We start from the raw sequence: 13,567 nt of genomic DNA on the forward strand, positions 1-13,567 counted from the left end.
CGGAGTCCCTGCAGCCGGGTCCCCGCAGAGAGATGCTCCCCAGAGTGCCCAACTGTGGGGGCCTGTCAGCTGCCACTCAGGACACACACACACACACACACACACACACACTACAGGCATTACACACGACGCACGCCAGCTTCAGTTTTCCCCCAGGAAGATTCCTAAGCCTCCGCCGTCCGGCCCCACCTTCTATACCAAAACCCGGGACAGGATGGTGTCCCACGCAGCACGGAGTCTCCAGTCTAGTTTAATGCACCAACATGTCATAGTGGTCTGCGAAGAGCGCGATTTCCAAATATTTGGCACTGACCCACAAAACTGAGGTCAGAAAAAACTTAACGTTTAGTTTTAAGTGGGCAGCAACGAAACTGTTACGTCATTAGAGCCCCTCTTTTCAAAACTTAAAAGACTTTGAGAGGAGGCAAAATGATTTTTCTTTTCTCCCATGTCTCCTGTTTCGGGAAATTGAGGAAAATGAGGATTTGGGACTCTTCTGGGCTCGGCTCCCAAAGCACTGCACAATGTGTCAACTATGACTAAGTAACTGCAACAGAGGCGATCTCGGACGTAAACGACACAGTCTGAGCTGCTCCTCAGAAGAGGACGGGAAACTCAGACACCCGCACCCTGGAAGAGCTCGGGCCTGGATGGTTTTCTCTGTGAGATTCTCACAGCGCACATCCCATCAGAGCGAGCATGAGCTCAGCTGCAGCCAGGGCTCAGATGCTGCCAGATAATAATTCTCCTGAGCTCAAGCAGGGTTTCTCGGTTCAGAGGAGATGCATTGCACAGATAAAAACGACTTCCTCTAACTGCTGATTAGATAAGCGGGTGCAGCATCCGTACTCAGACGCCAGTGCCCCAGCTCCAATTAGACCCAAGCCCCACGGTTTTCCATCGTGAAAAGGGCTCTCCAGCATCTCTCACTCCCAGGCTGCAGGGAGGCAGTAAAGCCCTCCACCCATCCTCACCACTCTTCCCCTCCAGACTGGCTTGGTGTCCTGCCTAGAAATAGAGATCTGGCAGCAGAATCACCAGGGAAAAACACGAATCCTCTTACAATTTACACTCCAGTCCTGGAACTCATGATGGAGTGAAGGAATGTTTATTTCACGTGAATGGACCAAAGAAGAACATTTATGTGTAGGCACACTTAATCATTTTCCTGGATGCCACAGGGAAGAAATTCAGATTTTTTTCTACTTTTTTTCCCTTTTCTATTTCTACCAGGGTAAATCAAATCATGGTCAAAGCCTTCCAAGCGAAGGACTCGAGGTGTGTGAATTCAGCTTCAAGAATGCTCTAAACCCCACATTGGAGTATGCGACCTGCAGGAAATGCTGGGTGTCACCTCCCTCCCTCCTTGGGGGATGAGGTCATGGAAGTGAGCAGAGGTGAAGGAAGAACATTCCAGAACTTGGAGGGGCTTGCACAAACACACACTAGCGCCCCATATTTAGAGGCATCTACCCCTCATGTCTCCCTGAGCATTAGAATGACTACTACACAGGGTCATCCTGACTGACTGTCCACGGAGCTGAGCCTTTTGGAAAGTCTTCCTCAACCATAAGTCTTTGGTCCTCTGCTAATTCAACCAGCCCCTCTGGCTGCTGTCAATCATCTCTACCTTTCAGTCCCAGGGCATTGCTGTGCCTCTGCCCCTAGATTTTCCCTGTGAGTCTAAGTGCTAAGCTTGCCAGGCATCTCTCTCAGGGTGTCGTTTGGTTTTCTGGCCCGAACCTCTCTTCTCCACCCCGGCCTCTCCCTGTCTCCTCTGCTCCAGCCACGTAAGCGTCCCTCCCCCTGCCCACAATCTACAGTCAAAGGGCGTGGGGGCTCCAACTCCATTCACAGCCTGATTTTCTGCTGGGATCAGCCAGCCTGCAGCCCGCCTCCACTCCAGGACTATGTGCTCACTGATAGTATCAGACAGCCAGAGGACCCCTGCCCAATTTAGGACAGGGCCACTCACACAAGCAAAGTGAAAGTCACTCAGGCATGTCTGGCTCTTTGCAACCCCATGGAATTCTCCAGGCCAGAATACTGGAGTGGATAGCCGTTCCCTTCTCCAGGGGCTCTTCCCAACCCAGGGATCGAATCCAGGTCTCCCGCATTGCATGCAGATTCTCTACCAGCTGAGCCACAAGGGAGGTCCCCACACAAGCAAAAGGAGAACAGAACAGTGATGGGCAAAAATCCATGCTGGAAGGAAGACAGAAATGTACAGGTTATTGAATAAAGGAGTTTTTTGGTCCTTTACTCACAGCACTCATCTGCTCTGTTAGACGCCAGTCTTGGCATCATTTCTATGTGAGACACTTTTAATCACCCCTGGTCAACAGCTGCCAGAAGATCTCGAGGGCACCTGCCATGGATGACTGGGTAAATTTGGGGGTTGCTGGAGGAGGTCCCTGGGTACCTCCTCCTTTTTTAGCAGTTTCATACACAACCACTTCAGAGAGACAAGATTTCTCTCATTATTAAAGAGACCACTTCAGAAGAACAAGCTAGCATGTGATTGAATAGACTGTCCTGATGACTAAATACTAAATCCCTCAGGGCCAGGAAGTTCTCTCCTGTGTCTAACTTAAATCCTTCACGTTGTACTTCAGATCCTTGCTTCCTCTTATTCAGACCCAGAAAAAAAGGAGCCAAACGAGGGTGACACCCTTGTCCTGACAAGCTTATTCCCCTGACGCCTCTTTCCCATATCTTTTTTTTTTTTTAATTCAGGAGCTCACCTTGGCACACAGTCCTATGGGAGCTCATCAACACTGATGGAAGTCTTGAGGTACAAAACCATTCCTCTGCTTATGTCTGAGAATGACCCTCCACCAGTGAGGCTCTTCTCCCCATCTTAAGGGGCCGGTTTCTGCTGTTTCCCAACAACTTGTTCAATACTCTCCTCTGTTCTCCTGGTTGAGGTCAGACTTGTCTAGAACTGGGAGTGAGGACTCTTGAGTTTTTCAAAAGCATCCTTTGGGTTTTTTTCCCCTAAGACAGACACCTGGTGGTCTACCATCACCAAAGCCTTTCACACATTTTACCATCTTTCACTCTCTCGCCACCTCTTGATGTTCCCACCGGAGGAGCCAGCACCCCCAACTTGATCTTGGGCCTCGGAGTGGCCGGCACCTCAGTCTCTCTCTTGGTCTCGCCCTCTCCTGACAGATTCCTCCCCATCTTCTTGGCTCTGTTTTCAGCTTGCCTATTCTCTGGATCACTTCTGTTTTAATTAATAAATTCCTCTTCTATTCCTGGTTCTGCAAATCTTATACATTCTCTTTCCTTCTCTCCAGGGAAGCGACAACAGACTCCTTTCAAAACCTTTAGGAGACCTTCTTCTGCCTCTGACTGTATTTTTACTTTGTGTCTTTGTTGTTCTGGCTTCAGCAAAGCCTGTGTGCGTGGTTTCAGTTAACCCTGGAGACTACCTGGTGAGCCGAGCTGAGTTCCGTTGCTCTGGCCAGTTAGAAATGAGGGCGCCCGGCTTGGAGGTAACAATCTGGCAGGGAGGGGCCCGACTCCACCCTTCCTCGCCCAGGTGCAGGGTCTCCAGGGCCAGCCTTGCCCAGCCCCGCCCGGGCGCCTTCCCCAGGCCCGTCCTCTGCTGCAGAGCGGCTCCCGCTGCAGGGTAAGGAGGAGCCCTGCGCTGGGCGGGCCACTTAGGGAGGGGCCCTGCTTCCGGTTGTGGGTCCCAGGCCCGGGTTTCTTTGCCTTCTTCCCAGTGTGCTGACGAAATACGCCTTCAAGTGCATTTCCTCTTCCTTTCAGCTACAAATCCCTTCATCTTTTAAAGCCCTAATGCTATCAAGGGCTTCCCTGGTGGCTCAGTTGGTAAACAATCTGCCTGCAATGCCAGAGACCTGGGTTCAAACCCTGGGTTGGGAAGATTCCCCTGGAGAAGGAAATGGCCACATACTCCAGTATTCCTGCCTGGAGAATCCCCTGGACAGAGGCGCCTGGGGTCACAAGAGTCGGGCACGACTGGACGACCAAACCACCAGCACCGCAATGCTATCAGCATAACATCCTTCATGCTCTCAGTGCTGCCCAGGCAGGCTTCACTGCCCCCGAGCTGGCTGACCCCCTTCAACAGCCAGAAAGCAGCGTTCCTAGGCTCAGGGCCGAGAGTGCAGGGGGCCCATTTCCCTGCTGCTTTTGGGTGCTCCCTGGTCTCCGGGGCTTCCCTGCCTCGCTCACCTGTCTCCACAAACCTCCCGGCCCCTCCCGCCATCTGTGCTTCTGTCCTTTCTGCTTTCCCAGGAGTGACCCATCACCCCTCTGTCCCCTTCGCCCTCTTCCAAGCTGCCATTTACAAGCCAAGGAGAGATGGTTCTCAGGTGTTTGAAGTCTTCCAACTCTAACACTCAGTTGGTAGAAATCTGATGCTGAAAGGAGTGTGGTGTTGCAGGGCAGTGGGGAAGCGCAGAGAAGAGCCTGCAGATCTCAGCCCACCCCTCACCTGCCCGGCTCCACCAACCGCACCTGCAGGGCCTCCTTTAGGACGCAGACCGCGTCCCACCCAGAGATCGCAGCCTGGGAGCCAGGCACCAGGGCAGAGCTCCCACAGCCTGGAGTTCATGAGAGGAGGTACATTTAGGCTGTGCGGGCATTTATAACAAAAGCTTGCTTGCCTGCACCAGGAGGACTGTTCTTCACTCTCCAGGGACCAGCCCGACTTTCAGTTCTCCACTGGACGCCCCAGGTGACCATGGCTGTCAGCTGCGGGGATTTCAGGGCCTGGGGGGGGTCTCCCCAGTTTCTCCATAGTGACCCCAGAGTCCTAACCCTGGTGTCTGCACTCTCCACTCATTTAAATGGTTAGCCTGTGCCTAACCACATAATTTCTTCTGCTTGTCAGTCCCTGAGGTTTTCTAAGTCTTTATCATGTATACACACCCTCAATGTCCTAATGTTTTTATTTAAATTTGATCTTTTAATTTATGTAAATGTGTCTTGAAAGGAAACTGCAGCAGTACAAGTGAATGACAAACCAGTATCTCTTGCAATAAACAGAAGACAATCTTAAACACAAATATATCAATTACAACAAGGTATGCTCTTCCGTGTCCTAGCTTTGGGAAACCCCGAAAGGATGTGTGCAGAAAGAGTGCACACTCTTCCGCGTCTACTTGCCCACATACAGTAGCCACTATCTATCAGGGAAAAGGAATTCAGAAATGTCCTTGTTTTCTCGGTCCATCTATGTCAAAAGACTTTAGCCACTATCCCCATCTGTTCAGCTAACTATATAGCTAAATTAAAAAAAAAAAAAAATACACCCAGAGCCTATCTGGTTCCAAGGCACATGAAAACACACAAAATACATTTCTGTTATCACATCAGATGTCCTACAGGAAAATAACTTGTGAGTTTCAGAACTTTAGACAAGTGCCCTCCTTGGCTGCGGGTCTTACAAGCTGATCTCTCCTGCCTGTCTGATCTCATTGCCACCTATGCACCCTTCGTGACTCTCTCTGCTGCAAATAAGGGGCTCTCAACTTCACAGTTTTTTCCTTTGTCAAATGCAAAAGAAAATAGATATTCCAAGGAACTGTTGACTCACTAGCTGATGAGAATAGGGTATACTGGAATAAACACCAGTCTTTAGTCAGAAATGGTGTCTGCTTCTGACTCTGCTCTGTGACCCTGGCTAATTCCCTGAACTTCTCTGGGCCTCCGTTTTCCTAGAGAGGGTGGACTCAGACTTCTCGCCATAGACTCCGTAGCCTGGGCAGGCTCCCCAGGGGAGCGATGGCAAATACCTCCACACCCACTCTTCTGCAGACAAGGTATGTGAATGTCTGCTAACGTAGATTATTTATTTTTCATTTTTAACATCGAAATGTTTTATTTATCCAATTTTCTACTTTCACTTAAACTGGACATGAGAGAAACAGAGAGGAGAGGGATAACAAAAGGGCCAGGTTCGGCTCCTTCTACATCAAAGCTGTGAAAATAAACAGGGAGTGGATGCATCTCCCGTCTATGAGGACGTCGTACACTGCACACTGCTGCAGTGCTCTGAGCACAGGGGACCAGTGACGTGCCCGCCTTCGGGGGTGCTCTTCAGCTCGGCCATGCTGCACCCCACGTGGGGCTGAGCACTCACACCACGGGGCCCCGCCCTGCATGCGTGCTCCCTTCCCGGGGGGGCCGAGGGGAAGCCACGGGTGACGGGACTCACACACGCTCATCGAGGTCTTTGGAAGGATGTAGAGGGACAAGGGCGCTGGAGGCCTCATGACGGCCTGGGAGTGAGAGGCGGGCGGCCCACTTACCCAGTCCGCGCTCGCTCTTGGAGCTCTGCTGGCCTCCAGACGTGGTGGAGAGGTCTTCAGGGACAGGCATGGGTTCATCGCTGTCATCTGGGGTGTCACTCACCGGCGGGCTTTCCTTCCCTGAGGACATAAGCAAGAGCTGGAGTTTCTGGGGACGTGGTCACCCCTGAGAGTCGGGATCACTGCAACCAGCCAGCGACATGGCTTGGCTTCGAGCTATGGACCGAGTTCATGCTTCTCTGTTGGGATTAGAACCTGCTTTCCTGTTTATAAAAGAATATCATTGCCACACCAAAACATGAGACAATGGAGATGTGAAAAATGCATAAATCACCTGGAGAGCACCACTGTTAAAATTTCGGGGTGTGTGTGTGTGTGTGTGTGTGTGTATACACACACGTGGACACTCATATACTATGGATAATATGTGGTGACATATCTTCTTGATCAAAATAAACTAGTTTTAGACATTCTCATGGGCTTGCTCCCATGACTTTTATCTGTGATGTCTGTATAACACTTCACTGCATGGGCACAGTAGGATTTATTTAAATCCCTTTTCTGCTTTTGAACCTAGATTGTGTTCAATCTTTTTTTTTTTTTTTTAATGATGAAACAAAACAGTGGTAAAGCTCCTAACAGCTAGCCTTTGCCCATGTTCTTAAAAAGCACCACAGTATAAACCCTGGGGAGTTTTATGTCCCAGTCAAAAGGCATGCACGTTTTTAAGAGTCTTCACATGTCAGGCCAAATTTCACCTGTATGTTTGTTCCACCTTCCCCTCCGGCAAGCCTATTCACCACACCTCTGTATTAAGGCCACCAGACTGGGCATCCTGCTCACAGCAACACGTTCTGGGCGTGTTCACTTTCCAGAGCCAGAGAATATTTAGCCAGCTGCCCAATTTGATTAACTCAGTGGGGTCAGAAAACTTGGAAGAAAGATGGACAAGGAATTCACACAACTCCCAGCCTGTGTGCACACTGAGTCTTCTACTAGGAATTCTGATCTTCAAAATATTAAAACAAAATAGAACCCACGCAACTCCAGAAGTTCCTTCACAAAGTAGGATTGACCTATGAGATAGGGTTTTATGGGATGCCTGAATCTAGTAAGTTTCACCAGAAGCTCCAGAAATGGGAAACTCACTCCCACTCCTAGAAATTCAACACTGGGAAGCCAAGATGGGGGGAAATTGCTCCCTTTCTTTGAAATTGAAACCCCTGTACCTTCTAACATAGATGTAACCTAAAATTGGGTCAGGAGACAATAAACCCAGGCAGGGAAGAGCTAGTGAGGCCCCCAGCAGATGCAGAATAGCCCCTGAGTGCTGCTGTGGGAGACACGTAGGCATGAGGAGCATCAAAGAAGGCTAGTGGGAAAGGGACTGGCGGGGATTGTGTGCTGCTGGCTGGGCTGCAAGCTGGCTTCACAGACAAAGGATATTCCCACACAGAAGCCCAGGCCTGCAGGAAAGTGTACCCATGATGAAGAAAGCATGTCTGGGAGACAAGGCGAGGCAGAGTGGGAAACTGTATTTCGTGTTTGCATAAACCACCTGGAAGACCAACACAACCCTTCGGGGGACAGACGGGTGCAGTGGGAGCGTTCCCAACACAGGAGACGACCCTTCGGGGAATAAAACAGAAACTGCCAGGCACCATGGCTTCGGGGAAGAGTATAGCATTCTCCCGCAAACAGACATCACAGGTTAATATCCCAGCCTAGCTGAAATTACCTCAACTGGCATATTTTCAGAAAGAGCATTATTGGATATATTTGGATAGTCAATACAAGATGGAGAGTTAGAGAGGGGGCAGCGTGTTAAGAATTTCCCAAGGAAAAACCAAAAGTCAGAGGGAAACTGATCGAAGTTCTCGTGTTACACTAAACGTGCATGACATCAATAATAATTTCATTGCCCTAAATAGACGACTTTAAAAGGAGCAACAGCTGAAGACTCAGTGTTATTTTTCACCTACTTCACAAATGGAAAGAGCCCTGAATAGGAGTCTGCAGGAGGCCTATGAACCACCTGATGACTCTGTTTTTCCTTCTGATCTCCTAAAGTAATCATCTTCAAATCTTGAGGACTTTAGGGAGGTGGTCAGAGGACTCTTATTTGTTTTCTTTTTAGGTAAGAATAATCTTTTTAAAATTATTGACGTATTACTAGTTCAGTCGCTCAGTTGTGTCTGACTCTTTTCGACCCCATGGACTGCAGCACACCAGGCCTCCTTGTCTATCACCAACTCCAGGAGTTTACTCAAACTCATGTCCATCGCGTCAGTGATGCCATCCAGCCATCTCATCCTCTGTCATCCCTTTCTCCTCCCGCCTTCAATCTTTCCCAGCATCAGGGTCTTTTCAAATGAGTGATTCTTCACATCAGGTGGCCAAAGTATTAGAACTTCAGCATCAGTCCTTCCAGTGAATATTCATGGTTGATTTCCTTTACGATTGACTGGTTGGATCTCCTTGCAGTCCAAGGGACTCTCAAGAGTCTTCTCCAACATCACGGTTCAAAAGCATCAATTCCTCAGCACTCAGCTTTCTTTACAGTCCAACTCTCACATCCATACTACTGGTTTTTCCATGACTACTGGAAAAACCATAGCTTTGACTAGATAGATCTTTGTTGGTAAGGTAATGCCTCTGATTTTTAATACTGACATACTGAATTATATTGACATTTAAAATTAATTAAATTATTTAATATATAATTGAGTAATTGTATTGGCATTTATTATTAATATTAAATAATACTGACATTAATATCGACATATAGTTGATTTATAATATTGTATTCATTTCAGATGTGCAGCAAAGTGATTCACTTATATACACACACACACATACATTCTTTTACAAGTTCCTTTCCATTATCGGTTATTACAAGGTATTGAGTATAGTTCTCCATGCTATACAGTAGGGTCTTGTTGTTTATCCATTTTATATACAGTGGCATGTACTGTTCATCACAAACTCCTAATTTATCCCCACTTTTGGTAACTATGGGTTTCCCAGGTGGTTCAGTGGTGAAGAATCTGCCTGCCAATGCAGGAGATACGGGTTTGATCCCTGGGTCAGGAAGATCCCCTGGAGAAGGAAATGGCAACCCACTCCAGTACTCTTGCCTGGGAAATCTCAGGGGCAGCGGAGCCTGGCCGGCTACTGTCCATGGAGTTACAGAGAGTGGAACATGACTTAGCGACCAAACAACAACACTTGGTGACCATAAGTCTGTTTTCTCTGTCTGTAGGTCTGATTCTATCTTGTAAATAAGTTCATTTGTATCATTTTTTTTTAGATTATACATATAAGTTATATCATATGATATTTATTTTCTCTGTCTGACTTCACGTTGGATGAAAATCTCTAGTTCTTACACAGAACTTTAATAGACGAAACCTGTCTCCTAGGTAAAGTGGGGACACTGCAGGGTAAGGAGGCTGAAATGTCAGAGACCCAGACCACTTGCATCTGTGAAGACCCCCAGGGAGCTCCCACAGAACTGACTCTTGGGACCCCAGCTTAACAAAGTGACAGGATCCTGAAAGATGCACAGTGGGGGGTATGCATGCACACCTTTCTGATTAACCAGCTGCCATGGTGACAGGTGGAAGCAGAAGGTTGAGAAACTAAACGGCATTCCTGTATTATTTTTTCTTTTTTTTTATTCTGGGCTTCCTGAGGATAACTTTGGAGAACTCTGGGATCGATCTAGACAGTCAGGTATGCAGGACCCTTGGGAGGGTCATAAAGAATTGGGACTTGTCCAGTGAAGGGCTGTCATCTCTCTGCTCAGTTCATGGGAAAACACATCCAAGTCACTCTTCTTCAAATTTATCTGCTCCGTCTATTGGGAACAAGACCAACTAGAACTTGGTAAGATACTAGATGTGCTTCTGTCTGTCTGGTCCCCTGTGCTGAGCTACAGGCCAGCATCTCAGCACTTTTCGCTGCTTCATTCACGATGCAGAAAAAGGAATAATGGAAACAGTATGGACCATGGTTGTAAATACCCTGGGGTCAGGTCGATCAGTAGGAGCTCCCTGTGAAGACATGAGAGAATAGAGCGTAGCCCTGGCGTGTGCAGTGGAATCAGGTAAAAAGTCAGGACTGTAAGAGAGTGAGTGAGACGGCCACCCACGTGCCTGCTGGAACGCAGCCTTGCCTCGCCGCCACTGTGACAGTTCCTAAGAGCTCATCTGATTTGCCTAAAAGCCCCCACGTTTGAGCAGTGGCTGCTGAGCCGTCAATCACTGGCTTGAGCCTCTGGACTCAGCAACCCTGGGATCCTCTGCCTGCTGGAGATGTCCACAGAGAACTTCCACCACTGTGTCAAAGTCCTCACGAGGAGCATACATATCTCTGTGTGTTGATTTTAGGATTATTTAGAGTATGGCATCACCAATTCAATGGACACGAGTTTGAGCAAACTCCGGGAGACGGTAAAGAACAGGGCAGCCTGGCATGCTGCAGTCCACGGGGTCACAAAGAGTCGGGCACGACATAGCGACTGAACAGCAACAAGACCTATTTAGACCTACCTAGTTCACCATTTAAAATGCAAAGCCATGAAAAGATGATAAATGATAAGAAAATTAAGTTATTAAAGCAAGTCAGTGCACACAGGATATCAGCACACCATGACTGGAAATCAGTTGACCCAGGTTACAGCTCCGGTTTGATAAGACAGATTCCACAGCCACTCACCTTTTTCACACTCTTTCTGCAGGAGTAAAATGAGGTTAAAGAACATGATTTTGCCTTAGCTTAAAAGGCTGTTGTGAGAATAAAATAACAATGAGGGTAGAATCTAATATGCTAGACAAGCTCATGGTGTTATTTTGTAAACTACAACATCCTCTATAAACAGGTATGCACAGCAGCAAGTGCCCATACGTCCAAGGGCATGGATAGTGTCCCACAAACATAAAGAACTGCACACAGTGAGCAAGCAAGGCTTTAAAGGAAGGACTTAGGAGGTGTGATGTCATTTTACTTAGAAAAATGAAAGAAACTTCTCACAAATTTCTGTTTAATCTACTTACTATGTTTCAAATAAAGCTTTGCCTATGAGAAGTGTTCTGGGCAAATTAGATGAGAAAATTGTTTAATTAACTTATCAACAGGAAGTAAATAATTCCTCAAGTAAATTATATTTCAACCAACAAAGTTCAGTGGTTCCTCATGTCCCTGGTGCATGAGTTTGTACTGTGTACAATTACGCAGGAAAACACAATTTCTGAGGGGTAAATAAAACTCAGAATATAGATTGTCCACTCTACAGAACAGTGGGGAAGCTCCTACCCAACACCAGGTCTGGCTTTCATGGGACTTCTGATTGGTTATTGAAACGCTCTGAGTCTCAGGTCCCTGAGAGTTGAAGATGCTGCCTGTATCTTCCTCACTGGGGACTTATAAAGTTGAAATGAGAAAAAATGCTTACGGTGGTGTTTGGTAAATTTAAAGCATTCAATCAGTGTGATTTACCATGATCGACATTTGCACTGACACGTCGATATGGGTGAGCCTCATTTCCCAGGCAGGGGATGGATGTCTATAGAGCATATATGTTGTTTCTCTGTTTCAACAAACATTATAGATGACCAGTAAGAAAACATTCAGTAGGGCCCCAGGCGCCTGAACATCACATAAGCTCAATTGGTTCCAGCCCCCATTTTGCAGAGGACACACAGTGGTCCACGAGGCAAGGAGCACTGTCTCAGGTCCCAGAGATGGAGGCGGAGATGAGATGCTGATACAGGCCTCACAATTCCCGTTCTCCCACAGGCTGACTCTTCCCTTAGAGACCAAAACAAACAATAATTCACAGTACATAACCAATAATTTAGAATGAGTGCCAAAGAAGAGAGAAAGAACAAACAAACAAACAAAAAACTCAGCAAAAGAATGAATGAGATGGGCCCTTTTAAAGGACAGGATGGCCGCTTTTTTAGACAGACTTTCCTCCAGGCCCGTTCAAAGGCACTCCCAGCTCTAGAAGATGTGAGAGGGTGCATATTTATCAAGTGCTTTTCATCTAGAAGACACTGTAAACCAGGGCTCAGTCCACATCCAGGGTAAATTCCAGGGAAGAAAGAGCCAGGTAGTTTGAAAAAAAAGTTAGATACCAAGTATTTGTCTGTTTTTCAAGCGAGTATTTCACACAGATTAGGGGGACTCCTATGAAATTGCTGATATCAGAACTTTTTTTTAATCTATGATAATGGCAATTTCATAGGGTTTGACTTAAATCTGCTTTTCTTTTTTGGGAACAGGACACAACAAGAAATAGTTTCATGGGAAAAGGGGATGATTCAGAACATATTCCTCATATTTTACATCAAGAACATCAACTTCTGTTTTGCAAAATGTACATCCTCATAATACAACTAACTGCCACTTCCCTCCATTTTAGAAAGGAAAAAAGAAAACTGATATGACTGGGTGTTTATTGCAAAAACAGCAAAACATAGAAAAAGTATTCTTCAAATCTTTAGCGAAAACAGCGCAACTCTTTAAATGCCCTAATCTCTGTTTAGAACACTCCAGGTTTAGCATAAACCAAAGGAATTATTGTGTAAAGGACTGGAAGCACCATTTCCTTTGCTAGGAGTATACAAAACTAAATTTTAGAACAAATCTTGAATCTTTTTCAGGCCAACTTTCACTCTCATCTCCACTCCCTGACACCTTTGTCTTCAAAGAGCCACTGTTCAAACTGAATGCTTCACATAATGTTAAGGGCAAAAGGAACAGAAGAAAATGAGGCTTTTGTCATGTTTGTTACCACCACAGGGGATCAGAGTACTGACCGGCTGTTCCTCCTACTAAACTTTCTAGAGAGGCCAGCCCAGCGTCGGGCTTTCGTCTTTGTCTCTGGGACAACAGAGTCTGCGTGGATCCTCAGTGTATCATGTAAAACGTCACTCTTGAAGCTGCCTAAGAGGAAAGCAGCGAGCAGACGCAGAGGACCAGAGACAACGAAGGGACCTCTTTGCACCTTCTGGGACATTTAACATCCAGCATTTCTGACCCCCTGATCACCTCCAGCCGTGGTCTACAATCTGGGGATGGGACCCTGCTTCCTCTGGCAGGACCCACCTCTCCTTCAGCTCAGGCTTCATCTACCAGCTGCTACCACATCCTGGCCAAGCCAAAGGACAGGCTTCAAAGGGCCAAAGTTTTGTTTTTTCATAGTTTTATTGTTGTCATTGTACTCAGATTTCAGAACAAAAGTATGTGCTTGAGGGAAATGAATTCAAATAATA

General features: G+C 47.0%; 1 protein-coding gene across 6 annotated transcripts in view; it reads right to left on the reverse strand.

Moving 5' to 3' along the window:
* Window positions 1–13,567, reverse strand: part of IKZF1 (IKAROS family zinc finger 1) — a 91,523-nt gene that overhangs the window by 62,013 nt on the left and 15,943 nt on the right. For all 6 annotated transcript variants that reach the window (XM_065939803.1, XM_065939802.1, XM_065939801.1 and 3 more), the window contains exon 3: window positions 6,288–6,407. In XM_065939803.1, the coding sequence (XP_065795875.1) occupies window positions 6,288–6,407 (120 nt within the window). The remainder of the gene's footprint in view (window positions 1–6,287; window positions 6,408–13,567) is intronic.

Source organism: Muntiacus reevesi, chromosome 6 (genome assembly GCF_963930625.1).
Source record: "Muntiacus reevesi chromosome 6, mMunRee1.1, whole genome shotgun sequence".
NCBI classification, from domain to species: domain Eukaryota; kingdom Metazoa; phylum Chordata; class Mammalia; order Artiodactyla; family Cervidae; genus Muntiacus; species Muntiacus reevesi.